The sequence below is a fragment of the Lampetra fluviatilis genome, chromosome 11 (assembly GCF_964198595.1).
Source record: "Lampetra fluviatilis chromosome 11, kcLamFluv1.1, whole genome shotgun sequence".
NCBI classification, from domain to species: Eukaryota; Metazoa; Chordata; class Hyperoartia; order Petromyzontiformes; family Petromyzontidae; genus Lampetra; species Lampetra fluviatilis.
Genome location: NC_136285.1, coordinates 10,286,806 through 10,314,673, shown reverse-complemented (window position 1 = coordinate 10,314,673; position 27,868 = coordinate 10,286,806). Strand labels below are relative to the sequence as shown.

At 44.1% G+C, this 27,868-nt stretch overlaps 1 protein-coding gene across 4 annotated transcripts in view; it reads left to right on the top strand.

Moving 5' to 3' along the window:
• The window catches only part of MON2 (MON2 regulator of endosome-to-Golgi trafficking), a 47,669-nt gene extending 19,915 nt beyond the window's left edge, over positions 1-27,754 (top strand). For 2 of the 4 annotated variants that reach the window (XM_078860938.1, XM_078860941.1), the window contains exons 15-36: positions 1,179-1,291; positions 2,405-2,509; positions 4,449-4,529; positions 5,275-5,348; positions 5,704-5,794; positions 6,227-6,328; positions 7,767-7,877; positions 8,551-8,726; positions 9,483-9,645; positions 10,807-11,154; positions 11,800-11,998; positions 12,115-12,299; positions 13,911-14,321; positions 18,054-18,197; positions 18,913-18,930; positions 19,968-20,096; positions 20,863-21,053; positions 21,898-21,958; positions 22,348-22,471; positions 23,813-24,020; positions 25,161-25,243; positions 26,463-27,754. In XM_078860938.1, coding sequence (XP_078717064.1) covers positions 1,179-1,291; positions 2,405-2,509; positions 4,449-4,529; positions 5,275-5,348; positions 5,704-5,794; positions 6,227-6,328; positions 7,767-7,877; positions 8,551-8,726; positions 9,483-9,645; positions 10,807-11,154; positions 11,800-11,998; positions 12,115-12,299; positions 13,911-14,321; positions 18,054-18,197; positions 18,913-18,930; positions 19,968-20,096; positions 20,863-21,053; positions 21,898-21,958; positions 22,348-22,471; positions 23,813-24,020; positions 25,161-25,243; positions 26,463-26,626 — 3,281 coding nt within the window. In that variant the 3' untranslated portion in view covers positions 26,627-27,754. The remainder of the gene's footprint in view (positions 1-1,178; positions 1,292-2,404; positions 2,510-4,448; positions 4,530-5,274; positions 5,349-5,703; positions 5,795-6,226; positions 6,329-7,766; positions 7,878-8,550; positions 8,727-9,482; positions 9,646-10,806; positions 11,155-11,799; positions 11,999-12,114; positions 12,300-13,910; positions 14,322-18,053; positions 18,198-18,912; positions 18,931-19,967; positions 20,097-20,862; positions 21,054-21,897; positions 21,959-22,347; positions 22,472-23,812; positions 24,021-25,160; positions 25,244-26,462) is intronic. The other 2 variants (XM_078860939.1, XM_078860940.1) reach the window with 2 other exon arrangements.
• Positions 27,755-27,868: the final 114 nt, after the last annotated feature.

Sequence of the window (27,868 nt, the reverse complement as noted above, 5' to 3'; positions counted from 1 at the left end):
ATGATCAGATGGGAATGTTCTGGAATTCCGATGTTTCCAATCCATCCGTCTGTCTCTTTTGACCAGTGAGCGCGGTTGGCTATGTACGGTGCGAAAGAAGTTCAACATCAATACTAACAACCAGTGTAATGGTGGCGAAGTCGTTATGTTGGCAATTCTTCGTGCGGTCAGCCTCACGGATCAACTGGTCTTGGTTTACGTTCGTCCAGCCTGCTATATTCTACATCCAGGTTTTGTTTGGGTGTCCTCTTTGTAGTCCCCACAATGGTGCCTTGTAGGATAGATTTGGAGAGTGTTATTCTAAGACTAAACTAGCTTTGGGAATTTGCTGAAGATGTCACTCATAATTATGTATTAGGACATGATATTTTCTGTTTATTATTCTTATGATTCGTTTGGTTGATATTATGGCTATATAATAACATTGTTAGTATTATTAAGTGACTGCATTGCTCCTGTACAGTTTCTTGGAAATATTCAACTGAGAAAAGTTACTCTGAGTTATTACACTAAGTGGTATGTGCTAAATCTGTTGAACGGCATATCTATCAAGGGAGATATTCCACTAATTTACTGACCTTCACATTGTGTTTGAAGCATTTTGTGATTATATTATCAGTTGTAGCAACGGGGTATTTAAGTTTACTTTATATTATTGTTAGCGTTTTGTTCATGCATTGCCATGTTGCACTTAGCATTTGATTAATGCAACAAATCCTATTGTATTATGCATCTAGTTTTCACAGTGTTGCATTCGTGCAAGTCGTTGCTTTTAACAGTATCTCCGTACCTCCGATTAGCGCGGTTGGCTACCGATGGTGCGAAAGAATTTCAACATACAATGCATTGTGAGTAATCTCTCACTTAAATTTCGATTTAAAGCTTTCGAGACTGCAGGGATTCATCTTCTTGGTTCTTTCGGTAAGTCACGTAGAAGGCGAAATAATAAAATAATAAAAATAAAACATAATAAAATAATTCTCGCGACGTTTCGGCCACAACGCAAGCAGCCGTCCTCAGGTGAAGAACAGGTCTGTCGGAAAGACAGCGTCTGAATGAAACACCACCAGGCTTGGCAGCGTATATTTATGCTGGGTTGTAGGGGGGGGTGTGTCGCGTGGGCCGGCTGCCATGCCTTTATGTTGACGCAGCGTTTTCGTCGGCGTTGCGGCCTACAGCGTACTCCATCCAGGGCCAGTCGGTGTTGGCCATCAGTCCGACGAGCGAGTCTCACCAGCAGGTGGTGGCCATGGGACAGCCTCTCTCCATGCAGGTGCAGGGCACCGTTGTGGTGAGGCTTTCCCTGCATCGACTTTCCCTGCTCTTAATCCGTGCTTCAAGGAAGATGCAATTAAGAAAGCAAATAACTCGTGTCATATAGATGTGTGTCTAGGCTGTTGGCATGGAATGACGTGTAGATTAATAGATTTTTCAGCCTATGATACCTGCTTCAATTTGTGCGTGTGAGGATCTGTTATTTATAATTAATGCGGATTTTATACTCATAATATGGCCGTGTTACGTTTAGGCTAATAGAGTGAACAGAAATCTCTAACCAGATATTAATTAGAAACAATATGAATGAGATGGTAAAAATTTCACAAAATAGCTGACTCATGAATGCAATTGTGACAATTCACATCATGCCAGTGGGTGATTTGTTACATACCAACTAGTCTAACATGGGCTGCCTCACACATACATTTTTTTTTATCTTGGTCAGGTGCTTCATAATCACTTTAGTGATGTCGCTGAATTGATTCATTCAAATGCGCACAAGTGTTTTTTTAATCAAAGTTATGCCGCTGGAGTGTAGAAATAATGCACCCGACTATTTTCTGATAAATAAAACTTAAAATGCATGTGAGACAGCATAGGACAAACAGGCTAGGTACCTATCTACAAGCTGAGAGTTATTTGTTTTTTGCTTGCATTTTTTTTTTATTGCATGGCAAGTGTTTATTCCCCCATGTACTTTGGCATCTGTATCTTATCTTTACCAGTGGGTTTGAGCACAAACTGCTTTGTCCATTTATCTGCCAACACATCCTTAAACCCATTTTCCTTTCGCCATGGGTTAATATTATACATGCCAAATTACAAATGCATGATAATCCTTTGTCAAGATTCTTTTTGGAGCGATGTCATTTTATGTGTCTGTGCCTTTTCCAGCTTGCGTGTAGGAAGTAAAAATACAGATAATTAAAACTAAATCGATAGTAATGTAATGATAATATTCTACAGGTGATGCACCATAATTTTGTAAAAATGTTGATGAGCAAAAATAATAATCTGTTTACCCATTCAGTTGTCACGTGTTTAAACAAATGTTTTTGAACATCGCCTTTGCGGTGACGTGAATTGTAAGTTCCATCGTGTGTGTGTTTTCGTTCGCGTGGCCCAGCTGACAAGCAAGAACATGCAGTCGATGCGCACGCTGCTCAACGTGGCTCATTGCCACGGCGCAGTGCTCGGCTCTGCCTGGCAGCTGGTGCTCTCCACCCTGCAGGTCAGCGGCATTCCATCTTCCACGCCCCACAGCACATGGCTGGTCACATCTTGAGCATTGCACAGGGCTAGGGCTGAGCCACGGGGACGAAGCCATAATCCCGTTGCACTGTTATTTTACGTTGATTCAAATTAACGACGTACATTTCACCTAGATGAGGGCTTTGTGCTTAAGGTCACACGAAAACAACTGACGGTGGGCCATCGGAGACCGTATAATAAACCACTTTAGTTTGCGCTCCTTCAACGAAGGAGTATAAAAACTACACACTTTCTCCTGAAGCCCTCTCGTGGCTAGCAGACCTGGACATCGTCATTTAGCTTCTGAGCATATTGCCATATGTAAGAATAAAACTATTTTCTTGGATTTGTTCAGCCCCTAAAATTGCGAATAAATACTGGAAATAAATTTGTATACTGGCTCTATTAATGTCATCTTCAGGGCAGTGCAGTGGAGTGGCAGTGTATAGATGATGTAGACACGTAGCTCCCCAGCAAGATCACAGCGTGCACTCGCGAGACATGCAGCATGCAACATGACAATATTGTGTAGATCATCAACACACGGGGTGTGTAAGGCATTAGCAGCGTGGAGACTACACAGACACCTGGACTTTATTGTATGTATGTTGAACTTCTTTTACACCGTACGTAGCCGACCGTGCTAATCGGAGGTGCATGGGAAGGACAACAAAACTTAACACACATCAGTTATAAAGTAATGAGTTTTCAATCTAGATTTTAAAGTACATCGCTCCGATGGCTTCCTAATAACGGAAGGAAGAGCGTTCCAGACGGCCACAGAAGCGCATTTGAAAGTGACTGTCTTTGTTCGATGGTTAGCCAAAAGCTGCTGTGAGAATGACCAGAGTTTGATAATAATGTGGTAACTATGGAGACACGTGGTCCGTAGTACGATACCAGTGTGATTTTATGGAGACGTACCATGCAGTGCAGCAACACTGATACCACCCCCTGTTTCCACACTCTTGCATCACCACCTATAATTATTAACAGTTATGTCAGTCCCTTGCTGCACGAAGACCGCTTCATGCCTTGTCCATTATGGGGATGTTTTGACCATGCTTCACCATGCTGGTCAGTGCGAGTTGGTGAAGTGGGGGACCCCATGACCGGTTCAGACACCATTCCACCAATGATGTTAGCCATGACCGGGAATCCACTCTGGGTTGTTGTGTTAATAGCACATTTGAGTGCTGGCACATCTGCATCACAACATCATCACATGACACAACATGCCGACACGCCTCTAAACCAGGGCCAGGCTCATTTACTACGGCAAAAACGGCCAATCACAATGCTTGCTTACATAAAGAACTTCCCATGCCCGGCATATAAACTACCTTGACTTTACATACTCTTTGGTTCTTTCGGTAAAGTCACGTAGGTATAAAATAAATTAAATCACGACATTTCGATTGCAACACAAGCAAGCATCATCAGTTGGGAAAACCACCACAAGAATTTTTTTTGCTGAAGTGGGAATTTTTTTCTTGCTGTGGTTTTTCCCACCTGATGACGATTGCTTGTGTTGCCATCGAAACGTCGTGATTTAATTTATTGTATTTTATTTTATACCTACGTGATTTTATTGAAAGAACCAAAGAGTGTGGATCTCTGCAGTCACGAAAACGTAAAATCTACCTTGACTTTGTAAAGCATAACAAAAGGAATCTACTCTGGTTTGTTGTGTTCATAGCATGGTGCGCTAACCACTCCAGTGTTCTCATCAATTCAAAATATATATAATCAATGTATCATTTGGTAAACTGTTTGTCTATTGAATTTCAAGCAAATGTTTGCGTTCGATACATTGATGTAAAACTCAGATTACACTATGCTCGTAGTGTAATGGAGTATTTCCGTAATTACAGCATGTGTGTATATCCAACTAATGCGAGACGTGGTGCATTGCACAGCACTTGGTTTGGATCCTGGGACTGAAACCAGCAGCTGGGGGAGCTCTCAAGCCTGGAAGGACATCTGAAGGACCCAGCACGGTTTGCCTGATTTATTTGAAGTGTTATATATATATGGGCTGAAAATATACCTGCAGTTTTGTATGCCTTACAGCAGTTTACACATTTCAGTTATAAATAAAGTTCTAAAACGGATCACAAAAATGTAGGTGGACATCATGAGGCTGTTATTACCCAATCCCGATGCACGTAGTTTTATAAATGTGCTGGTAGGTATTGTAGAGTGTTTTTCTAAAGCGGCGCGTTGCGTTTACTAATGCGGGCACCTAATTGTGTCCATTTTTCTATTGTTCACATGAGTCATTCGTCATAGATCAACACCCTTGAATGGATCTTCTAGCTTGCATTTCTATAAGTTACATTGCACGAAATTGGTCTTCTCCCACATGGTGCATGTACAGCCTTTTGTCAATCCAATACTGGATGAGGACCTTCCCAGGCTATGCGAATTGTAGAGGTTATTGGTTGTAATTTATCACTGGTCAGTATGGGTTTGTGAAGGTGGGGGTAATGTGGATTTGAGAGCATAGAGTACAGCACAGCATGGATCTTGCTGTACTGTCTGCTGCTGCCTGTCACATGGCCCCACAGAATCTCATTTGAAAACATTCGTGTAAAAAAATGCTGCAGAGGAAACACCGAAAACGTTCCTGCTATCACATGGGTAGCCCCGCGGGTGTGGAGGGTTGGGTTTGCTGTGGAGTTCGACTCATCGCACTTTGAGCTTCCCCCCCCCATTGATGTGACCTTGTTTTTCACTTGGCAGGTGCTGACGACAGCAGTCATGGCTGACCTGCCGGTCATCTCTAACATGCTGTCCCGACTCTTCGAGAGCTCCCAGTGAGTTTTCTGCCAGATGCACCCATTACAAAAAATCTGTCTTGTTCACAAATGAAATGTTAACCCCAAATACATGGACACTGTTATGTTATGTTACGTTTTATCAGACAATTAAGCTGCCTTAATGCATTGTTGTATCAGTGATGTAAAGGTAGACAAAACAAATACCTCTTACATTGTGGATGTTCACTTAGGCTGTGTGTTCTGGGCTGTTTTAATGTAAGTTTGAAAACTTCGATAATGAGCAAAAAAACGTAACCTAGTCATTCTTCCTGCATTCAAGTGTCCGCCTACAGCATGTGAAACGCACGGCTGCAAAGTCCGGGTTATGATGACGATGCTTATGTGACCACAGGTACTTGGATGATGTGTCTCTCCACCACCTCATCAACGCGCTGTGCTCCCTGTCCAGCGAGGCGATGGAGATGGCTTACGGCAACAGCAAGGTCAGGCCTTTCCGCATGGCACATCAATCCTTTCTGCTTGTTTTATTGTTTGACCCAAATCACCCGCATATGCGCCCAATCCCGTCTGACCTCGGGATTTTCATGTAGGTCAGGTCCGGATGCTACTTGGATGGGTGACCACCTTGCATAAAAAGCTGGAGAGTGTTCTCATAACTCGGGGTGCTTTTTGCTAAATATAATCTCTCATTTCCAGGTTTAAACAGCACCTCACTTTGTTATTGGATGTTGCTATTTCCTACTGCTCACTTTGTGCAGTGTTTGCACCACTTATAATTAATATCCCATTGAGTTTGTTTCCACTGTTGTTGGGGACACATGCTGCCTCATCCTGTGTCTGCCCTTCTTACCTCACGTTCACACAGTGCCGTTTCCTTCCCGTCAACCTCTCTCCCGCTGTGGCCCTTTCCACAGGAGCCGTCCCTGTTTGCTGTCGCCAAGCTGCTGGAGACGGGGCTCGTGAACATGCACCGCATCGAGATCCTCTGGCGGCCGCTCACGGGACATCTCCTTGAGGTAACCCCGAAACGACCCACTCCATTTTCCACTCATTATGTATGCATATATGTTGAACTTCTTTCGCACAACAAACTAATGCAGAGGAAGGACAATAAAACGACTCTGTCCTTCACCCCATTGGTCATTGGGGAAATGAATGACACCTAACTCACCGTGTCCGTGGCACGTCGAATCCATCCTGTCTGATGTTCTATCCAATGCCCGACGTTGCTGTGTAGGTGTTCGCGGTTGTGCTGTATTGTTCTCCGAGGTATTTTCCGTTTGTACCGCGCGTGGTTCGGCATGTATTCTGTTCGATGTTTCGCTGCGCATGCTGGGAGCTTTTTCAGGAACTGCTCAGTTCAGTTCCTGAGAGAGCTTCCAACACATGGAGCGAAACATTGGACGACATCATGCCGAACAAGGTGTGGTACAACCCGGAAAACATACTGTAGAGCGAGTGCTCTGTGCTCTTTAACAAAAAAACATTGCCATCATATTAATTGTTTAGCTCGCATTATATTTTAACTAAAAAGACAAATTGGTTGCTTTTCCACAATATTTGAATATTAGACGTATTGCTTTTCCAATGGCCTCTGTATTTTTTCAAGTGTCACGCATTACAGGTAAACTGAGGTTTGTGTGCCATTTGAATTGGAAGTGCTACTATGGCGGTCAGTGCAGAGCCAGAGCTATGAATACTGAAATATTTTGCGCCGAGGAAACTGGTTTGCGCCGAGGAACTAAATGTAAACAATAATAGTACCTAACATAAATGAAAACGTGAAATTATATTTTCCGTGCCTAACCTTGACAATTATTTTCCCAATACCCTTTTGTTTCGCAACCCAGCTTGCTTGTTTTTGCAGAGCCACTTTCCACTGTATTTTTCCCCTTTACCCAGCTTGTCAAATGGAAATGCACCTTTTTGCGTCAAAATTAAGTGCCTGTGAGCTATTCCATGCTTTGAGTTGCCGTTCTCTTTACTGCTCTGTGTATAACCTATTCCCTTTTGTCCCTTGCATATCTGCTCTCCCACATTCCTATACAACAGAAGGTAAGGCTAGCCTTATAAAGCCCCTGCATACAAATGCGACTAAATTAACGTCAACTCGGGCTCTTTCAACGTTCCCGCTTTTGTCGTATTGGTGTTCGCACTCACTTGTATGTACGCGTTTTTTTTTTACTTTACGAAGTAACTGCACTGCATGTACCTGCGCATGTTCTTGCCCTTTCGGTTCCTCTATTGTGCTTCGGGATTTTTTTTTCTTCTAATAATGACGGTGGTTTGCAGTGACTTTGTTATGCTTTACAAAGTCAAGATGGTTTATATGCCGGGCATGGGAAACTTTCTATGTTAGCAAGCGTTGTGCTGGGCCTTTTTGTGCTGGGATACATGAGCCTCGCCTTGGTTGAGAGGCTTGTCGGCGTGTCGTGTGATGATGTTGTGATGCAGGTGTGCCAGCACCCAAATGTGCGTATGAGGGAGTGGGGAGCCGAGGCAATTACATCGCTCATTAAAGAAGGACTCGCCTACACCCACACCCCCCCACTGTCAGAAAACCAGGTCGGTCTGTTCATTGGATTTTAACATCATACCTGAATGTCCTTTGATTCCATGTCTCAGATAAGGTGTACAATTGCCAGTTATGTCCACGCGGCACCTGGGGTCATGTGGGCTTTAAACTTTTGTTAGCGTCGCTTGCGTGTATCCAATCCCACTTGTGTTGAGCAGCGACAGTGCGATGCTGTATTTGAAAGGTACATTTTATTCACAATGCCCGATATTGTGTAGCTTTTGCAGCATCTCTAGCATGTCGGCTTAATATTATATATTAATGTTATGAATATCTAAACAAAAACAGGATTATTAATTTGGATTTTCAGTGTGAATTTTGGATCTTTTTTTTTAAGTGAATGACACTATAGCCTAATTAAACATGTCTTAGTGCGAACAATCGTCACCGCACACAATACCATGTGACACCACTTGCGATTTAATCGCTATGACTACTGTTATATTATTTTAGAATAAAACAAAAATCTACAAAGTAAACAGAAAATCTACAAAGCAAACTATCACTGCTAAACTCGAAAACTATTAAAAAAACATTGTTTTCTTTTTAAATTGTAAACATGCTTTTTCGTATAATTAAAAAAAAATATTTAATGTACATAGCCGTGCGAACAAATTGGTTGTGGGCAGGGGGTGATGGCGAACGCTGGGTGTTGTGCTCTAGAGGTTACAGGCCATGCTGCTGCTCCCGCTGCGGGAGCTGTCGTCCATCACGCACGGCGACATCCGGCAGAAGCAGCTGGAGTGCATGCTGCAGCTGTTGGAGAGTAAGGGGGAGAGCCTGGGACCTGGCTGGCCACTGCTACTCGCCGTCATTGGGGCTATTCGCAACGACCAAGGGTACGGGCCCCATCTCGTGCCACCCACAACTTCTGGCATCTTACACCACTGTCAACACAACGCAATGGAGCTGGCCTATCCGGTTGTTTAAGCAGTCGAGGACTTTATATAATATAGGTTGTTTTGGGTTACATCACGTAATTATAAGTGTGTCGTACAACCCGCCACACCCGACAGCCAATTAGTAAGGTTTGTCACGTGAACAAAATATGCTGATTTATTACTAATACAGCACACCGGTGTGTTGGAGAGTAAACCCACAACGTTGACAATTCGAGTACGACGTTTCGCCAGTAATTACAACTAGCATCATCAGGTGACAGCCAGATTTGTGGATAAATCCTCCTATTTCGGTATTAAATAGAGGGGTAAATATGATCGACTACTCCAACAATTATTGGTTAAAGTTTTCTACCAATCGGTCAATAATGGCAGCTCTATAGTGCAATATCATTGTTTGTATAAGTAATCAGAAGCGACTTTTGTTGCGTTATAACTGCGCTGCCAGTCTAGCCTATGAATGATTGAATTTTTTTGTGTGTGGACTTAGCCTCAAATGGGTACCTGGTGCAGTGCTTAAACATCGACGCTAGGGAGACAAAGGCGGCCGGGCGTGGTACTGGCCACCCACCCATCCCCTCATGTGCCTTGCCGGCCTTCATAGGTGCTACTCGCTAACAGCACTTGCCCCAACAGTCCATTAAGCCTACACAGGGGATCTTTTTCTTTGTTTTCTGTCTTTGTGTGTGTGTATAGGGAGTCTCTGATCCGCACCGCATTCCAGTGCTTACAGCTGGTGGTGACGGATTTCCTGCCGACCATGCCCAGCTCGTGCCTGCGCCTGGTTGTGGAGGTGGCAGGCAGCTTCGGTCTGCAGAACCAAGAGCTCAACATCAGCCTCACATCTATTGGCCTCCTTGTAAGGGGCCCCCACGTACCAAGCACCATTTCATTGCTAAATCAGGAAGATGGAACCCATAGCAGAACAGACCCGTCTGATATACAGGGTATTCATAAATATAATAATAGGGTGTTTCTTTCCCCTTTTTTCTAGCAAACAAAACTGAAACCTTTTTACAAATATTCATGTCTGCATTAACCACAATACTTGCAGTCAAAATGCAAAAAAAAAACATACTATGATAATATATGCATTGTCCTTGAAACGGATTGGTCCACACCAAGGGATGGCTAAATGAACGATATATTCATACATATATAATTTATTTATTTTTTATTGTAAGACAGCAGTTTGAGCTAGGTCGATAAACATACACAAGTGTACACTTGGTAATATGAAGATTTTACCACGTGATATTTAACGCCTCTAAACCCCCAAATTTTCTCCACTGGCATTGGAGACACAATTCGTATCGATATTTGAGAGTCCCAGGAGTTTTTCAAAATCTCGGGAGTGTCTTCTTGAATACTTGTGTTCCGTGCTGCTGAAGATCACTCAATCGTTTCAGGTTTTTTTTGGCAAACACTTTTTCTTTCACATAACCCCAACAGTTTTAACTGTCGCTTAATTACGATTGTTTAAGAATGGATGATACTTTCATGGATACCCCGTATCAACCTGGGGTCAATTTTAAATGTAATTGTATAATTCATAATGAGTTTTAGCCACGTGGTAATTTCAGCCAACATTGGTGCTGTAATTGTAATTATCATTGAACCCAAGTCTGCTGTTTATATTACGAGTGATGGACTTTGCCTGCTTTCTATCAACGTCAGCGTCACACTCCATATAAGGCAGATTACTCGCTTCACCGATGGTAGGGATCATAAGAGCTCAGTTCACGATTTAAAGCAATTTATAACTTTAGGCTAATCCTATCCTTTGAGTTAAACCAAGAAAACTCCTGGCTGTAATTTTTCAGAACCCAAGTTCAAACATTTAGTTTTTCGCATATTTCTAGTTGTAAGCTGCTACTCAACTCTGTATATCTGCTTTCTATCCTTTCTATAACACATTTAAAATTGTCAGTGGAGATTTTCTACACCCGTATATGAAATTGTGTGTTCAAATGGTGTTGAAATGCATTACCGTTAATCGACCCTTGCCTCCACCTTGCAGTGGAACATCTCGGACTACTTCTCGAGGCGGCGGGAGATGGTTGAGCGTGCGCTGGAGCAAGAGGAAGCGCAGAAGCTGAGGCGGCGCACCGCCGAGAAGGACGGGAAACACGAAGAAGAGGAGGAGGAAGAGGAGCAGCAGGGTCTTGACGAGAAGGGGGCAGAGACGCCCTTCGCTGCGGCGCCGCCGTTTGACCGCCTGTGGCTGACGCTGTACTCGCGCCTGGGCATGCTGTGCGTGGACCCTCGGCCCGCCGTGCGCAAGAGCGCCGGGCAAACCCTCTTCTCGACCATCGGTGCGCACGGCACGCAGCTGCAGCAGTCCACGTGGAACGTGGTGCTCTGGCAGGTAGGGAACTCCCCTCCAGCTCCCCCCCCCCCCTGGAGCAGGGGGCACGAAATTTATCTCGAATCGTCAGGTGGGCAATTGTTAGCATGTGACGGTAGCAGCAGGTGAGGTGAGTGCATTTACCACAAGAGAGCTGTGTGCTGAGTGGCTCACTCTCCTATTTTTTTTGTTATTTTACAAGGTAAGGCCCACTCGGCTATTTAGCCCTTTTTTCAGAAGTGATCTGGCCACAAATGATAGCTCGACGAAGTGGCTTATCACGTGGAAATTTATGGCAGCCAAATACTGTAAACTTATTTTAATTTTAAATGTGGAGGGAAAAAACGGAGGACATGGAGAAAAATACACAAGACCACGAGGAGAACGTGCAATCTACAAATATGAAGGCGTCAGGGTCGGGATCAAACCCACGAACTGTACACCAGGCGAGGTAGTTAACATCTCGCCACTATTTGAGTAATACCGAGGGAGAAGTGCTCGCCGTTCATTTAGTACCGAGGAAGAAGCGTTGAGCTGTAGCAGCATACGTCACCATGGCCCCGTACAGAATCATAATCTTTATTTAGACTGGAGAAATCCGATGAGCTATGAAGCTCAGATGTCCAGTCGGGGCTGGTCAGAATGTCCTCTCTGCCTATCGTGCAGGTGCTGTTCCCGCTGCTCGACAAGGTGCGCAAGTCAGCCAAGACGGCGGACAAGGAGAAGATCGACTCGGGAAGTGCCAACATCCTGATCCACCACTCGCGGGATACGGCCGAGAAGCAGTGGGCCGAGACCTGGGTGCTGGCGCTGGCTGGAGTAGCGCGGATCTTCAACACACGCCGCAAGCTGCTTAAGGCGCTCAGTAAGCCTCTCTCTCGTCCCGTCACATTTCCAACTGCCGAATCGTCTGAATCAGTTTTCAACGCGGGGAGAGCGCAGAGTACTGACGGGAGATTCTCGCGGTTCCCCTTCCCACAGCGGGCGACTTCTCGAAGGCGTGGAACGCCCTGCTGGACCACATCCAGGCGGCAGCATTGAGCCGCAATGGCGAGGTGTCGCTGGCGGCGCTTAAGAGCTTCCAGGAGATCCTGCAGATCGTGCCGCCCCAGGGCCGTGAGGGCGAGCGCGACGAGGGCCTTGTCTCAGCGCTCGACACTGCACAGGTTTGTGGTTGTTGACAGTTCTTGTATTACCCCTCTCCTTCACTTCTCCTGGTGCAGCAGTTGAAACAATGGACACGTTTCTTAAATCCTGCCCATGCCTCTGTCCACTCGGCAGTATAAATGGGTACACCTCAGTCGATCGGGAGGTCACGTGGTGGGGTCAAGTGTGGCTACTTCCAACTTTGGTAAGTCATCGTTCTCAGGTTCCTCCTTCACGATTCCATTTGGCTGTATCTTTACGGCCGGGCTGTAAAGCAGACACAAACCCCATTCTTCCAGGCTCTGGACCGGCACCTACTGATACTCAAACTTGCCATTAGTGGCTGGACTTGATGTTTATTAATATTTTTTGTGATAAAAAGCCTGTACTGCTGCATTGTAGAACCAAAAGTGGTGTAGAACTTTAGGCTGACGCTGACTCGCGAATGTGAAACCAATCGAACTGTAATATGGGACCTTTCTGGCCAGTATCAAAGTATAAGAATAGGTTTTACCCTTTCTGGCAATTAAACAGTTGTGTTAAGATGTTAAAACACCAAACAGAAACCTTTTGCAAGGAATCATGTCACGTACTTGTGGTAAACATGCAGACAAAAACATGCTCTGGTAATAATATATGCACTGTCTTTGAGACTGATTGGCCTACACACCAGAGACTACCTTCTTTATAGCCTAGTCTAACTAGTGTCAGACTGGAGAACAACGCCAAAAGGCTACACACAGTTCAGATATCATTCGCCACTGATATTAAGCCATGCCCGGAAATGCAACTTAGGCTGCCGGTTTGCGGGTGGAATTGTGCTAACCATTTTGTAGTTGCTCACCCAGAGCTATAAATGTTCTGAGAGTGCATTATCTTTGTAATGTTCGCCTTTTGGCATTCTCCGGTCTAACACTGGTTGAGACTAGGCCCTAAAGAAGGCTGTCTCTGGTGTAGACCAATCAGTTTCAGAGACAGGGCATATATTATTACCAGAGCATGTTTTTGTTGTCATGTTCACCACAAGTATGTGTGGTTCATGCAGACACGATTCCTTGCCAAAGGATTCTGTTTGGTGTTTGAACATCTTAACACCTATAGTAATATGTTTTTACCCTTTCAACTGGTACAGAAACTGACACCTTTATACAAGGCATCATGTTTGCAATATGTACCAGTTGAAAGGGTTAAAACCTATTACTATATTTTGCCACTGGTAAAGGAGGTCTCATAGTGTAAATGCTTACCCCGAGCTCTCAATACTCTGATAGTGCGCTGTTTTTGAGTTGTACGCCTTTTGGCGTCATCTGGTCCAACACCAATGGAGACTAGGCTCTAAGAAAAGCTGTCTCGGGTGTGGACCAATCAACTTCAAGGACAGTGCATATCATTATCATCATCAGAGTTGTTTCTTTTTGTTTGCATTTTGACTGCTTGTGTTGTAGTTATTGCAAACATGATGCCTTGTATAAAGGTGTCAGTTTTTGTACCAGTTGAAAGGGTAAAAACCTATTACTATATTTTGCCACTGGTAAAGAGGAGGTCTCATAGTGTAAATCTTAACACCTATTTTATTGCCAGAAAGGGTAAAACCTATTCTTATAAAATCGAACTGTGTGGGCCGTCGCCAGCTGCCGGGAATGCCCCCGGCGCTCGGCCGCAGCGACTCGCTGGTGGACGGCGGCGACGGGGCGGACGGGCCGAGCGGCGACGACGACGCGGAGCTGTGGTGGGCGGCGTGGCTCGCGTGGGTGCGCATCGGCGGCGAGAGCACGCAGCCCCCGTGCGACGGCGAGCGAGCCACCTTCGTGCCCGGCCAGCTGTACCTGGCGGCGCTCGTGCACATCTTTCCCGCGCTGTTTCGCCACGTGCGGCCGCGGTTCGGCATGGCGGAGATGCGGTTGCTGGGCGCGATCATGTACGGCGCCGTCTCCGTGCCCATCAGCTCGGACGTGTCGCCCTTCCTCCTGCCCTCCTTCACGGAGGCCATACTCACGGCGCTGCAGGAGGCTGTTCTCGGAGCTCTCACGCTCCTGCAGAAGGTGAGTCCCTCTCCCCATTGATTAGAAGCATACATTTAGATTAATCAGATAATTTTTGCTGCTATACATTTTCCATGTGATAAGCCATTTTGTTCAGCTACCATTTGTGGCCAGGTCGCTTCTGAAAAATAAGTTAATAGCTCAGTGGGCTTTATCTGGTAAGATATGAATAGTTTAGTTTTATTTGCATATTTTTTCTCAAGTGATTTGTTTACCTTTCCTATACTTTGCACTCGTGGTGTGTTTCTGTATTGTTTGCTGTTGTAACGTTCCGACCTGCCCTTGCTGGACATCTGTGAAAAAAGAGCTTCATAACTCATCGGATTCCTCAAGATGAATCTGATTCTGACCGATTAGAATCGCAATAATCGTACGTGCAGTATCCTTTTGTTAATTCGCTGCTGGATGAGGGGCCCGCCCTCAGACTGTGTGGATGAGTGGGGCTGCGAGCACCATCCGTGCTAAACTCTGCTTAGCTTCTGAGATCGGACAAGTTGGGTGCATTCCGGGTGATTTGGTCATAGGTGATTAAATAATTTTTATTGTAATACAGCAGAGACGGGCCATTAGGGCCAGAAAGGCCTTCTCTGCTGGCCTAGAGATTGTCAGAATCAGAAAATTAGAATTTTATAATTTAATATATATTTTCATTAATGTTATATGTATTTTACAAAGTTCGTTCCCATCAGTCTATTAACGTCATTTCAGTTGCGCTGCTTCCAGTGCAGCAAATAAATGAGAGCTTTTATCCAATGAGATTTTCAACCTGTGCTGTCTCTGCCTCTCCGGGTGAAAAATCTACCCTGAGTCCTTCAAAATGTCGAGTGAATCCCTTCTGTTGTTGAAGCAATAAGATTTCGAGTTGGCCATGTTGGCCGTATTCTTTGACAAGCCAGAGCCTTCTAGCTGGCCTAGCCACCTACGTTCGCATTTTTAGTGTGGCGTAATCATAGGGCCAGTTAACTAACTGAAGTAAAACTAGGTAGCACATAACTTAGCATCGTCTAGATTTTTAGAGGTAGTGCTTGAGATTTTTTGTTTTTTTTACTGTGGGGAAGCCTGTTGAATCCTGATTGTGTTATTTGTGTTTTACGGAATTTTTGCTTGCTTGTTGGTCATATGAGTAAATGTGACTGGTTGTTGTGAGTTTGTTCTTGTTTCTTTGGTAATGACATTGATTTGGGCTATGCGATGTCTATTTGTGATGCAGCATCCTGTCATACTGCGTAATAGTGGTACATCTTTGATGGTTTCAGTCACCATGTACTCATGTCTCTGCAATTAGTGTATTATAACTCTCATAGGTGTTGAGCCTCGTGTTAAATTACTTTATTCCACTCCATAAAGGTTACTGTCACTGAATATGGGGTGGTTACGTCGAATGACAATAGCATATTGCCCTAGTGTCATGGTCAGGTTATTCGAAGGCGGTTTTAATTGTGGGAGGATAGCACTGAAGGCCTAGGTGTAAAATACACAGCCCGCCACTGTAATACAGTCAAGGTTTTATAGCGCCACTGAAGTCATCTCCAAGGTGCTTTGCAGTTAAAGATAAAAAAAGAGAAAATGTATTTAAAAGTACAAATTTATGACACGAAACATACCGATCAGGAAAGGATACAAACTTTAGTTTTTAGAAGTGATTAAAATGAAAGAAACATTGATTTGCTTAGGCCAGGGGTGGGGAACGTCCGGCCCGCTGGCCGTATGAGGCCCGTGAAATCATTTGGGTCTGGCCCTGCCAAGGCAACCGCAGGCAGGACTCGAAATTCAATAAATCTAGGAGCAAACCTGGAAAAGCAGTTGTAAGTAGCAACATCATCAACACCAGCTAACATCACACGCCTCGCCAAAGAGAAGCAGTTCCAGCCATCACATTAGGAGTGAGTTAATTAAATGCTTGACCAAATATAACAGACTCATTTTAAGTTGATAATTTTGTATGGCCCGCGAATGATGTTATAAATATCCAAATGGCCCTTGGCAGAAAAAAGGTTCCCCACCCCTGGCTTAGGCAGTGAGTTATGTAGTTCAGGTTCATACAAAACAATGCCTTGTGTCCCCGAGATTGCAGTTAATTCGTGTGACGATTAGCAATCTGCCGTCTGGAACAAAGATTACAAATAGGGGCATGGGGAACAACTGTTTGTAAAAGATACGGTGACATCTTGACTTAAAGCTTTCGTGACTGCAGGAACTCATATTCTTTGGGTCTTTTGGTGAAGTCACGGAGATCGGTAACCTATTCGAAGGGAAATAAAGATAAGGTGCTAAGCCAAGAGGTGGAAAGCCATTTAAGGCCATAAAAATGCAGTGGGAAACCTTAAGCTTCATTCTGCAGCAAACAGATAGCAAGTGTATTGGTTTTAGTGCAAAAATAATATTGTGTAATAGATCGTTGACTTCTGCATCATTGCTGAACGAGTGGAAATGAATGAATGTCAGCACCCTCGTGCTTACATTCCACTGCGTTTAGGTTATGACACATGAATCTCTACAGTGTGAATACATTTGAAAATGCCTGGTTTTTCATTTAGATTTTTTTTTCCACACCAAATTATATTCTAATTGTGCTCTTAGCACATGCCATGTAATGAGGACATTTCCATTGAGAACTCTCATAGCGAGCAGTGCACTACGCTGCCAGCACCTTGCAGCTCAACCCAGAGGAAATGACGCTGCCCACCACCGGCCAGGAAAGAAGCCTCGCTCAACTGCGTGCCTGCGCCCACTCCACTATCATGTGAACACTATCGCCACGGCATCTCCAGCTCGCCGCTGTGCTTGAATGTGCTGGCAAACCTCGGGCACTCTGCGGGCACTGCTAACCAGAGTGACAGACAGACAGGCGGCGTATTTATCGAAAGCACTTCTGACAACGTTGCTTCACTCGAGATGCTCTGGACATGTCCCAGTAATGTTTGTGGACGTCTTAAGAGAAACTGGCCGACTTGGACAACGTCAATAGATGTTTATTTTTTTGGGATGTACAGCAAGAAAAATACAAAGCTCTTGCACCACACTGTGTCAGAGAATGTATAGTTCACAGCAGCCAATAGCAAGAATACTGGGAAGTCAAATAGTTGCTTACACTTTTACAGCAACCAAGTATAGGAAAAATATTTTATTTTACTCGACAGAATAACTTGATTCAGTAATGTTATCCAGCGCCACCGGGTGAATGTATTTTTTATATTGGAGCCCACTATTTAATGTAACTTGATGAACGTGCTTTACAGTGCAACTATATGTAATAGTCGTAGGAGTTGCTATGTCAGTTGAATATGATAACAATTTCATATTGAATTACCCTGTGTGGAATGTAGTATGGTAGGAGCAATATTATCTTTCAAAACAATGCAGAGATGCCTTCGGGGTGAGTCACTGCAAATGCCTTTCCAAAACACGGCATTGCTGAAATCCCAGCCACAGTCACCCATGTGACCTTGTTTCTTTCCTCCAAAGACCAAATATATTTTTATTTGGTGGGAATGTTTTCTATTAAAGTATTTATGGGAATATTTTCAATTTAATAGCAGGCTTTAAAGGAAACATATGGGTTTTCTTTGGCAGTAAAAACTATAATATTAGATTTTTTTTTCATGTTATGACAATCTGCAGAAATTGAAACTGGACTAAAAGCAATACCTTCGATATATCTCTGGTTGTTCATACCACTTTGTATTAAACCGCTGACCCACCATCGGTGCCTTTTGCTGTGTGACACGCCAGGCCATCTGCACTGGTCCTGAAAGCATGCAGGCTATGTACCCGGCCATCTTCCAGCAGCTGCTCAAGTTTGTGGCGTTTGCCTGCGTACCACCGCAGTACGGCAAGCTGGAGACCAAGAACGTGGCCAACGCAAAGTACAATCAGGTGATAAGTGAGCCCATCACCTCCTCTTCATGTATCGCCTACTGTCTTGATTGACCGAGTTTTCTGTATGAATTCCTGACCAGTGATAACAATCGGTTTATTAAAAAGCGTTATTGAAAATAAATGGGTCGAACTTATTTTAGTGTCCATAATTTTTTTGTTAACAGGTGGAATATGAATTACATTATGTTTACGATAGAATATAACAAATATTTGATTTTTATTGGATGTGTGACCCCTGTTTTAAATACCATGAATATATGTGGGATAATATCTATCCCATAATTATATATCTAGTTGTTGAAAGTGATATGTATTTGTGGTCATGCATCCAATTTTAGTAGAGTAGCAAGATGAATTGCTTTCAGATTTGTTTATTGTTCATTATAGTTGGCTTGCTGTCAGACATATACAGTGCTCTAAACATTGCACGGCTAAAACTAAATTGGCACAGGTTTTAATATGACTGGCGTTTGCTGTTTGCGAGCTATAATTAGTATGTGTTGTTAAGGTCAAACCATGTGTAACCACCCCTGGAGATGTTGATTTTGCCAGCATTAGTCACGAACGACAGCTCGGTGAGCTAAGTTAAACAGCTGCGTTGTCCAATAATCTAAAATGCAGTTTGGACAATGGAGCACATTCTTAGTAAAACTGAAATCACTAACGATTAATGTTGTTATTGTTCCTCTATGCTGCAATTCTGGACTGCTAGGTCCAACTGTTTGCCCCGGTGAGTTGATCTTGAGGGTTCGTGTTGGTGCATATTTTTGGGATGATCACAGAAATGGGACTATGGCCACGCATGCTTTGGGAAGTTATGATGTGGTGATTGGGTCTCTGTGTTTGACTTTTGCACATGGTTGTCAAGCTTTTCATGGGCTCTAAAATTTTAATTTACAATTGTTTTTTTTCCCCCCACCGAACAAGTATCCAGGACTTCACAAACAGTGCTTAGTAAACACCGAATGTATTAATGAGTATACTTTTTGATGCAATAAATTGTAGCTTGGCTGACACCAAGTTAAAATAATTGGATATATTAACATAAAAATTGCCTCCGGGGCAGTTAACACTGGTTTAATGAGTAAAATGTAGCTTATGTCCTGAATACTAACTTTGTAGGTGGAATTTGAAAATCGTATGTATGGTTTTAGTTGTTTGATATTTGTTTACATTCATGATGTATTTTATGGTTTCTGCTGACTTAATGTATAATGTATATAGCCATAATGTATCTGTTTAAAGTGTGTCTTGCTTTCGTGTTCTGTGTGAATTCAGGACTGACAGTTATATTCATTCCCGAATAACCAAGTGATTAGCAATGCTTTGCCCCGTAGATAAAGTGTAGCTTTTGACGTCTTTAAGTACGTCATACAACTTGTGTTAAGAACCTAAGGTAGTAAAACTGGAAAACCAGGGTTTGGCACTTGGGACTCCTGCTGGGGTGGAGTTAGGTTACGGCACAGACTTTAGAATCATAAACACACCCAGCTAACATTTTACATGTGCTTCATTTTCATTCTTATTGCTACGCGACACATTCCCCCCTGTCAGCACCCTTTGCTCTGTTTGACTTTTGGTGTGTTCTCCTGTACACTCGGTGTTAACGCAACTGATGCGCGCTCCGCAGTGTTTTCGGCGTGCCTTTCTCGTTGGCTCCCCTGTTCACGTGCGCTATGCCTTTTTGCCGTGTGCGCATGTGCGCGTACGTGTCTTCTTGGACGTCTGTGTGGTTCCGCGCGTCCGCCGCACGTGCGACTCTCCTAGGCGGAGTGGGTGGCCATGAACTATGTCCCGTTTGCGGAGCGCGCCCTGGAGCTGGTGGTCGAGCTGTACCAGAAGACGGCGTGCCACAAGGCGGTGGTCAACGAGAATGTCCTGCAGGAGATCATCAAGGTGCTCGATAGGGGTGTGGGGGTGTTGGTGGTGGCAGGGGGAGTGAGTGTCTCCTTGTGTGTGGCGGTGCAGGGAGTGTCAAGCAGGCCACACGCTTCTCAAAAAGTGTACAAAAATAAATGTAGGAGTAGTATGCGGGTGAAATTAAAACAAAAATGAAGTGTCACATTTCACTTAGGTTTTTACACTACACTATAGCTCTTCATTTATTTATAATTCCATCTTGATTATGCACTTTGCGATGTATGTACATATGTTGAATTTCTTTCGCATTGCACGTAGCCAACTGTGCCATATTTTTATACAAATGTAGGTGCATAGAAATTTCAATCTTGTTTTTACGCAAGAGAGACATGGTACAAGCAAATGATCATGATCATGAAAAGATGTCTTCAAACACAACAGTTAGGGCTACGCCACCCCAAGCACGCCACAACATCAATTCTATAGGCTCACTCCACACCACACCGTCATGCCATACAACTATGCAACACTATCACCACACAGTGTTCGCCATACAGTATCGCATATAGATACTGCTCATGCATGAACTTGAAGCTGCCACTTCTCAGATGGAAAGAGCTTAACGTGGGGCAGTCACATGATCTATCTCTGCGATCTGATTGGAAGTTGTCATCTCGGTTGCCCACCGCGATAATTTTCCTTCAGATTTTGTGCAATGAGATTTTGACGACGAAAGATTCTGGGGCAACCATTGCCGGTGACAATTGGATCCATGGTCTTAAGGTGCACTGGTATTGTGCAGACGCTGCGAGTGCCACTAAGCATGAAGTACACGTGCCCGTCGGAGAGTACCTGGCGGCTGGCGGTGACGTCGTTGCTGCGCGTGCTGGCCGTGGGGCTGCCAGTCGCTCGGCAGCATGCCTCCTCTGGAAAGTTTGACGCCATGTGGAGCGAGCTGGCCGCAACCTTCCAGGACTTCCTCTTCACCAACAGGTGGACCAGCTCTACAGAGACATATATACGGTGCCACGGTGGCAATATGTTAACTCCCTCGCCTGGTATGCAGGTCGTTGGTTCGATCCCGACCCTGACGCCTGCATAGTTAGAGTTTGCATGTTCTCCCCATGGTCCTGTGGATTTTTCTACAGGTCCTCCAGTTTTTCCCTCAACATTTAGAAACATACACGTTGAGAGTATTTGGCTGATATAAATATCCACATCTTAAGCCACTTCATTGAGCTATCATTTTTTGCCAGGTCGCTTCTAGAAAAGAGCTATATAGTTCAGTGGGCCCTTACCTGGTAAAATAAATTGTAAAAAAATAAGTAGTACAATTTTTTTGCCAATATCTCGACTACAAGTTCAGTGTGCCAAGCTTTAAATCAGGCACTTCTTCTGTAATTGAAATTATCTAAAAATACCAAATTCTGAAAACACGTAGAAATTGTCCGCAAATAATGCATATATATATCGATTCGTGCATGTGCATTTATGTTAACTGCCATTCCAAAACGACACCACACACAGAAAAGAGGTGAAACAATGCAAACAGGATGGTAAAATTGCATCGTAAAATAAATAAAAATGTAATCGAAACGCAGCCCTTAATAGTGCCATGAATAGCTTTGGGGTCATTGCATCGCTGGGCGTGAATCGCTTACTGATAACAACCCCACCCAAACCGACCACACTTGACCCTTTTCACACCCCTCGAAGAATAATACAATCTCATGAACCTCACCCACCCTCCCCCATTATATTTAAGACTTTCTCATTGTAAATAATAATCTTGCCGACGAATGCCCAACAGCTGATACATGACCATCTGTTTATTCAGCACTCCACCGGAAAACCTATCATTGCAAGAGTTTCAGAAGAATGAAAGCATTGACGTTCAGGTTTGCTGCTTCAATTATTTATGGTCTAATTCATGGATAACTTAAACAATTACTCCCACAGCTGGAAGTTTACTGACTCGAATCACGTGTACTCTTAATTTGAAATAAAAATGTGCATTTGACTAAATAGTATTGAATAACGTTAATACATTATTGATTCCGTCCACGTAATTTTTCTTCCACAATACCACCAGCTGTCATCTACTGGTATTAATGCTAATTGGTGTGCATGTGTACATTGGTTCTAACGCCGGTTGACACAAATAAAAACTGCTGTGTTCATTGATGCATCTGTAACAGGTCTGTTATACGCCCCTAATGAATGCCTTCTGCCACTGTGTACTGTGCTGGAGACGGATGCTTGATTGCCAGGCTGCTGCTCGTTTCAGGTGGTGCAGCTCATCGGCACAGACATTCTACCCCACGCGCTCTTCATCCCTAAGGAATTTGTCAACCAGATCATGAGCATGCTTAACAAAGGCTCCATCCACTCACAGTCCACCTCCTTCACCGGTACTGCATTGCCTTATTACACTGCCCCGATACATTACACTATGTAACACAATTTTTGTTCCTGGGTAGTAAGTGTTATTTCATAATTTCTTCTGCCTAAAAAGTATAATAAGTGGCTATTATTCCCCACAAACTTTGCTTTTGTGGCCAGGACAGTAATATTTTGAAATTTACCTATTTTCAATGAGAAAAGTGTTGTTTCGTTCACATGAAGTCAGAAAAAAACAACATGAACATGTATTTATACTAAAGTAATTCAAAAATGACTACAAAAGATTTAGACACCAAGGTGCACTACCACAGGCGGGACTGGCCAAAGCGGACCGAGTTTTCTGTGGGGAGGAACAACGTCAAGTGGGAGCCACTGGGAAATTGTGGATACTCCAGAGGTCGCAATCGGGTACCCGATACCTGTACCCTACCCGAGGTACGGGTACCCGTTTGCGACCCTGGTGCGGCCGGGTACGGGTTACGGGTAGGCCGTGAGTCACTAGTGAGTAATCGTTTGTCACTCACTTCCCAACGTCTTGTCTCTTCTCACAATTCAAGTTCCTAGAATCAACCCACCCACGCCTGCAACATGGCTTCATCCCAAAGGTCGCAATCGGGTACCCGTACCCTACCCGATACCCGGCCGGGTACGGGTAGCCGGGTATCGGGTAGGGTACGGGTAGCCGTTTGCGACCCTGGTGCGGTCGGGTACAGGTAAGGAATCAAAACCCGTTTGCGATACTCTCACCTCTGCCATGACGTCTGCCCAGCATGCACGAGTAGGCCAAATACCCTCTAGAATGTCTCCAGGGTTCCATCTCGTGGAGGCCTTTCCACCAGCGGTGGCAATGGCTTGGAGTGGCCTTTCTCCAGTAGTGGAGAGATCGTGGCCGGAGATGATGACGACATTAAGCAGTGGGAAAAAAATGGGCCACAGTTGTAGGGTCATGGCCGTTTATCAGGTCACCGCTGTGAGTCAAATGCAGATTTTGTTTTTAGTGACATCATCGGAGAATTTTGCGGTTCAGTCTGATGGTGTAGGATTTAATCTTGTATAATATTGGGTGCTATGTAAGTGACTAATTGCCTGTATGATATCACTTTTAAAAAATAAGTCAAAATGTAGTGAATGTAATTTTGTTCAAATAACTCAAACAAAACATTTCATAAATCACATTTGCTTGCTGTGTCAATTATATTGCCTTTAAATGTTGATGAAGGGCACCGCAATTGTTTCACCATTGGATGCAAGAACATAGCACAGTTAACCCTGAGACATAGGAAGAAACAATTATTTTATGCACATACAACCGTGGCTGTCGTTGTTTTTGTGACATTGCCGGCGTGCAGAGGCGGAGGTTAGCTACCGCATGCGCGAGGAGTTCTCCAAGGTGTGCTTCGAGACGCTGCTTCAGTTCTCGCTCAGCGGCAAGGCGACGAGTGCGCAGGAGGGCTACATCTCGCGCATGGCGCTCGCCGCGCTGCTACAGCGAGCGCAGCAGGTGCTCGCCAAGTACGTGGAGGACGAGCGACTCAGCGGCTCCTGTCCCCTGCCCAGGTGCGCCGCTCCGGAGAGCGTACATCACGCGCGCGTACGCCAGTCATAGTCGCGGTGGCAATACACCAGTGTTCTTCACTAATTTTCAGGGTGGGGGGGGCACTTTTGCCGATAAGACATCAGTGTGAGGGCCGTGACACATGATGTGGCGTTTTCACATCTGTGTATTTGTCGGGGCCACACGTCAAGGGCCGCACTAAAGGCCACCAGAGGCCGCCAGTGGCCCGCGGGCCTTGCAATGAAGAACACTGCAATACACTGTTGTATAATACAGCCCCTTGGAGGGGATAGAATCGGGTTTTCTTCCACGTGATGTAATAACCGAGAAATTGGCCATTATCACAAATCCGGCCTTATGACCAAATCGCTCAGAATGCGCCTGCTTCTCATTAGATCTTGGAAGCTAAGCAGAGTTGAGCTGGGGATAGTGCTTGGATGGGGCAATCGCCGTGCATAAAACTTGCCGCTTGTAGACTGCCGTGGGGCTACGTTATGGGCAGCAGAGGGCATAAGAATGATGTATTGTACTATGCATCCACATCTGTACTGCCTGCCTGAACTAACCCACACTGACCAGCGTGGTGAAGTATGGTCAAATAACTACCATGACCTCCCCTGGCATTGGGAGGCACTCATCCAGCAGCAGAATGAGACACAGTCTGTACATACACATAAATAGGACCCTTTTCGAAAATAAGTTAAAAACTCTAAGGTTTATACTCTTTGGTTCTTTTGGTAAAGTCACGTAGGTAGAAAAAATAAATAATAAATCACGTTTCGATCGCAACACAAGCAATCGTCATCGGGTAGAAAGATAGAGCAGTAGAACTGCTGAACAAGGTTTGTTTCTGGATGTGTCGTGGAATGTTCACGACGTTATGTTGTTTGATACAGTGTGTGGTATCCTTTACGCCCCAATTTTGCCGCAACCACTGTTTTATTTTCACGTCTATGCTCGAGTCACCTCACCTGTCCAATTCACTTTCACGGGAACAATTTTTTTACAGCTGCTGTGACAGCCGGCATCTCTGTGATTGCAAGGTTATATTTGTAAAACTCATTGCAATTACGAGGAACACACTTTTCTTCGCTTTGTGTTGTTGAAAGTTAGTTGATCGGTTTTCTCCTTTTGTTTCACAGGCAGAGGATAACAGAAGTAGTTTTTGTATTAAAAGCAACAAGTACACTAATGGATTCGTTGAAAAAGACTCGACCGGAAAATGGTGAGTATTTCTTCACTTTATTTGCAGCCCCAATGCAGGCGTCGTGGGCGTTTAAAGTAACCGTGATGACGAGCTATTTTTATGCTATGAAAAGGCTCCTTTGTTATTCTTTCCACTCTGCCACTGTTATCAGTGTCTACCATAGAAGAATATATGGGCGAAACCCGGGTTGATGGCGTTAGTGAATGTCTTTGTGTGCTCTGTTTGATTTGGCACGCTTCATGACAGGGATATATTTTTATATACGCGTTAACTGCAAATAACAAATATCATAAATATGCTGTTTATGACCGCTAATTAAATGGGAAAGCAAACATTTGTATTTTATATATAAAAAAACACTTGTGAATGTTTTGGTTTCAATGTCAAGACATATTTAAACAATCTTAGCCCACAGAGTATATCATCTTAAAAAACCCTTGTGTAAACAACAAGTGGCACGCACGTGGTCTTTTCGGAGTTATATTTAGCAGGCTTTTAAAATGTTCTGGGCTTTGAAATGTTCCATACAGCTACTGGTTGTTTCTCTTCAGGACTTGAAATGTTGTGATGTACACCACACGTCACAGATTTTGAAATTTTCTATCCCCGAGCATTGCAGGTAATACGGGATGTGCTGGTTATGCAGCATAGTGACTGCAGTGTTGGAGGTTCATAAATTATTGACGCACACAACACCACATTTTAATTTAAAGCTTTCGTGACTGCAGGGATTCATAATCTTGGTTCTTTCGGTAAAGTCACAAAGAAGGAAAACAATAAAATAATAAAAATATAAAACAATAAAATTCTCACGACCTTTCGACTGCAACACAAGCAAGAAAATGTGAAAAAAAAATAATTGCTGTGGATTTCACACCTAATGATGATTGCTTGTGTTGCAGTCAAAACGTCGTGAGAATTTTATTGTTTTATATTTTTATTATTTCATTGTTTCCCTTCTACATAACTTTACTGAAAGAACCAAGAATATGCACACAACAGTTATATTTATCGTTTGAATTGTACGCAAACGTGTGTACTTGTGTGCTGTTTACCTGGGCCACTTAAACACATCAATGCATGGGGATGACATTTTTATTGTCATTAGCGCATGGGAGGGTTGACAGGAAATCCTGTGAGGCCATGTGCATGCGGGCGTCATATTCAGTCGGTCATTCTTTTGACTCTGCACTCTTATTGGCGTTTTTTTTTGCACAACCCCCTCTTGTTTTTACAGTGGACATGAGCATGTGGGAGCAGGTGATAGCGCTGTACCCGACGCTGGTCGCGTGCGTGTCGTGCACGTGTCCGGATGTGTGCCTGGCCCTCCAAGAGGCCATGCATCCTTTCCAGGACATGCTGCGGCCACCACCCTGCAAGCTGCAGAACGGAACCTCGTGATTGGAACGCAAGGCTCCGCGTGCACTACACACAATAGCACTGCAGTCACCGCGCCGGTCCGGTGCTGCGATTCCGTGCAACGCCACGCCCTGCGCTCACTGCTGTAGCCACACGTCACCGGTCCCGTTTCGGAAAAAAAAAATCCACGTCTTAACTCGCCCACGCTCCTTCCGTTTGCGACTCAACTCACCAGGCTGTAACCACCAGCGTCTGCCGCATGACGTGATTCAGCCCATTCCAAGCAGAGTCACACTACGCTGTGATGCACTGTCAAAGAGATACAAAAATAATCTGGCTGCAGTAGGGTGCATGCACCGCACACATGTGGCACATTTGAGGTCACAGTGGGGAAAATGGTGGTGGGGGGGGGATGCCAAAGGACTCCTTTCGAAATCTTTATTCATGAAGCGCCTGAGCCGGTTTACACATTCGGGAGTCTCATTTTGTGTCTTTATCAGACGGAACCGTAACGTCGAGCAGGCTGTTGCTGGGGTTCATCCAAGCTGGCTCAAAAGTAACTAAAAAAACATGTTAGGGAGTATTTTTGTGTGCAATTTCCACATTGTCCTTTCAATCCAGTTAATTCGATGATACATAATGGCTGTATCATGCCTTGTGTTCAAAACGTCTTATTTAATGGCATAATTTCCATTAAGGTTTTTATACAATCGGTTGTGTTTTGAGAGTACAATGTTAATTGACATAACCGCTTGTGTAAAACCTTACATTGCTCAAGGCTTTTTTTATACAGGTGGTTGTCTTTTCACAGTGCAAGCTCAATCAGAAGTCGAGCAGATTGAGGGTGGGTGAGAGGCAGGGGAATGCTGACTTCAAGTCAGTAGTGACACTGGTGTTGGGTATGGGAAAAGAGCACTACAGTTTTGTTTTTATAAATAGTAGTTAACTACCAAATGACTAGAATTTAAAGGTTGGGGCGTGATAAGTGCTCCAACCAGCTGGTACTTGGTGCCCATTGCAGCTGGTTTAGCTGGTTTGTTAATGTTGGTCTATTTGAATGGTTGTTAATACAGTATTAGGCTGACGTGGAAAAAGCCAGTTACTGTAATTGTATATTAAAGCAAGTACAGTTGTCTGTGTGTCTATCATTAAATGTATTTTGACTGTCAATTGAATGTGCTTGGAAAACAATTTTGTTTACCACATTTTCAGCAAGGTGCATCAGTTTTATCGTTTGTAAAGTCTGACATTTTGTATTATGGCCTTGCTTTGTCTTATTGTGCC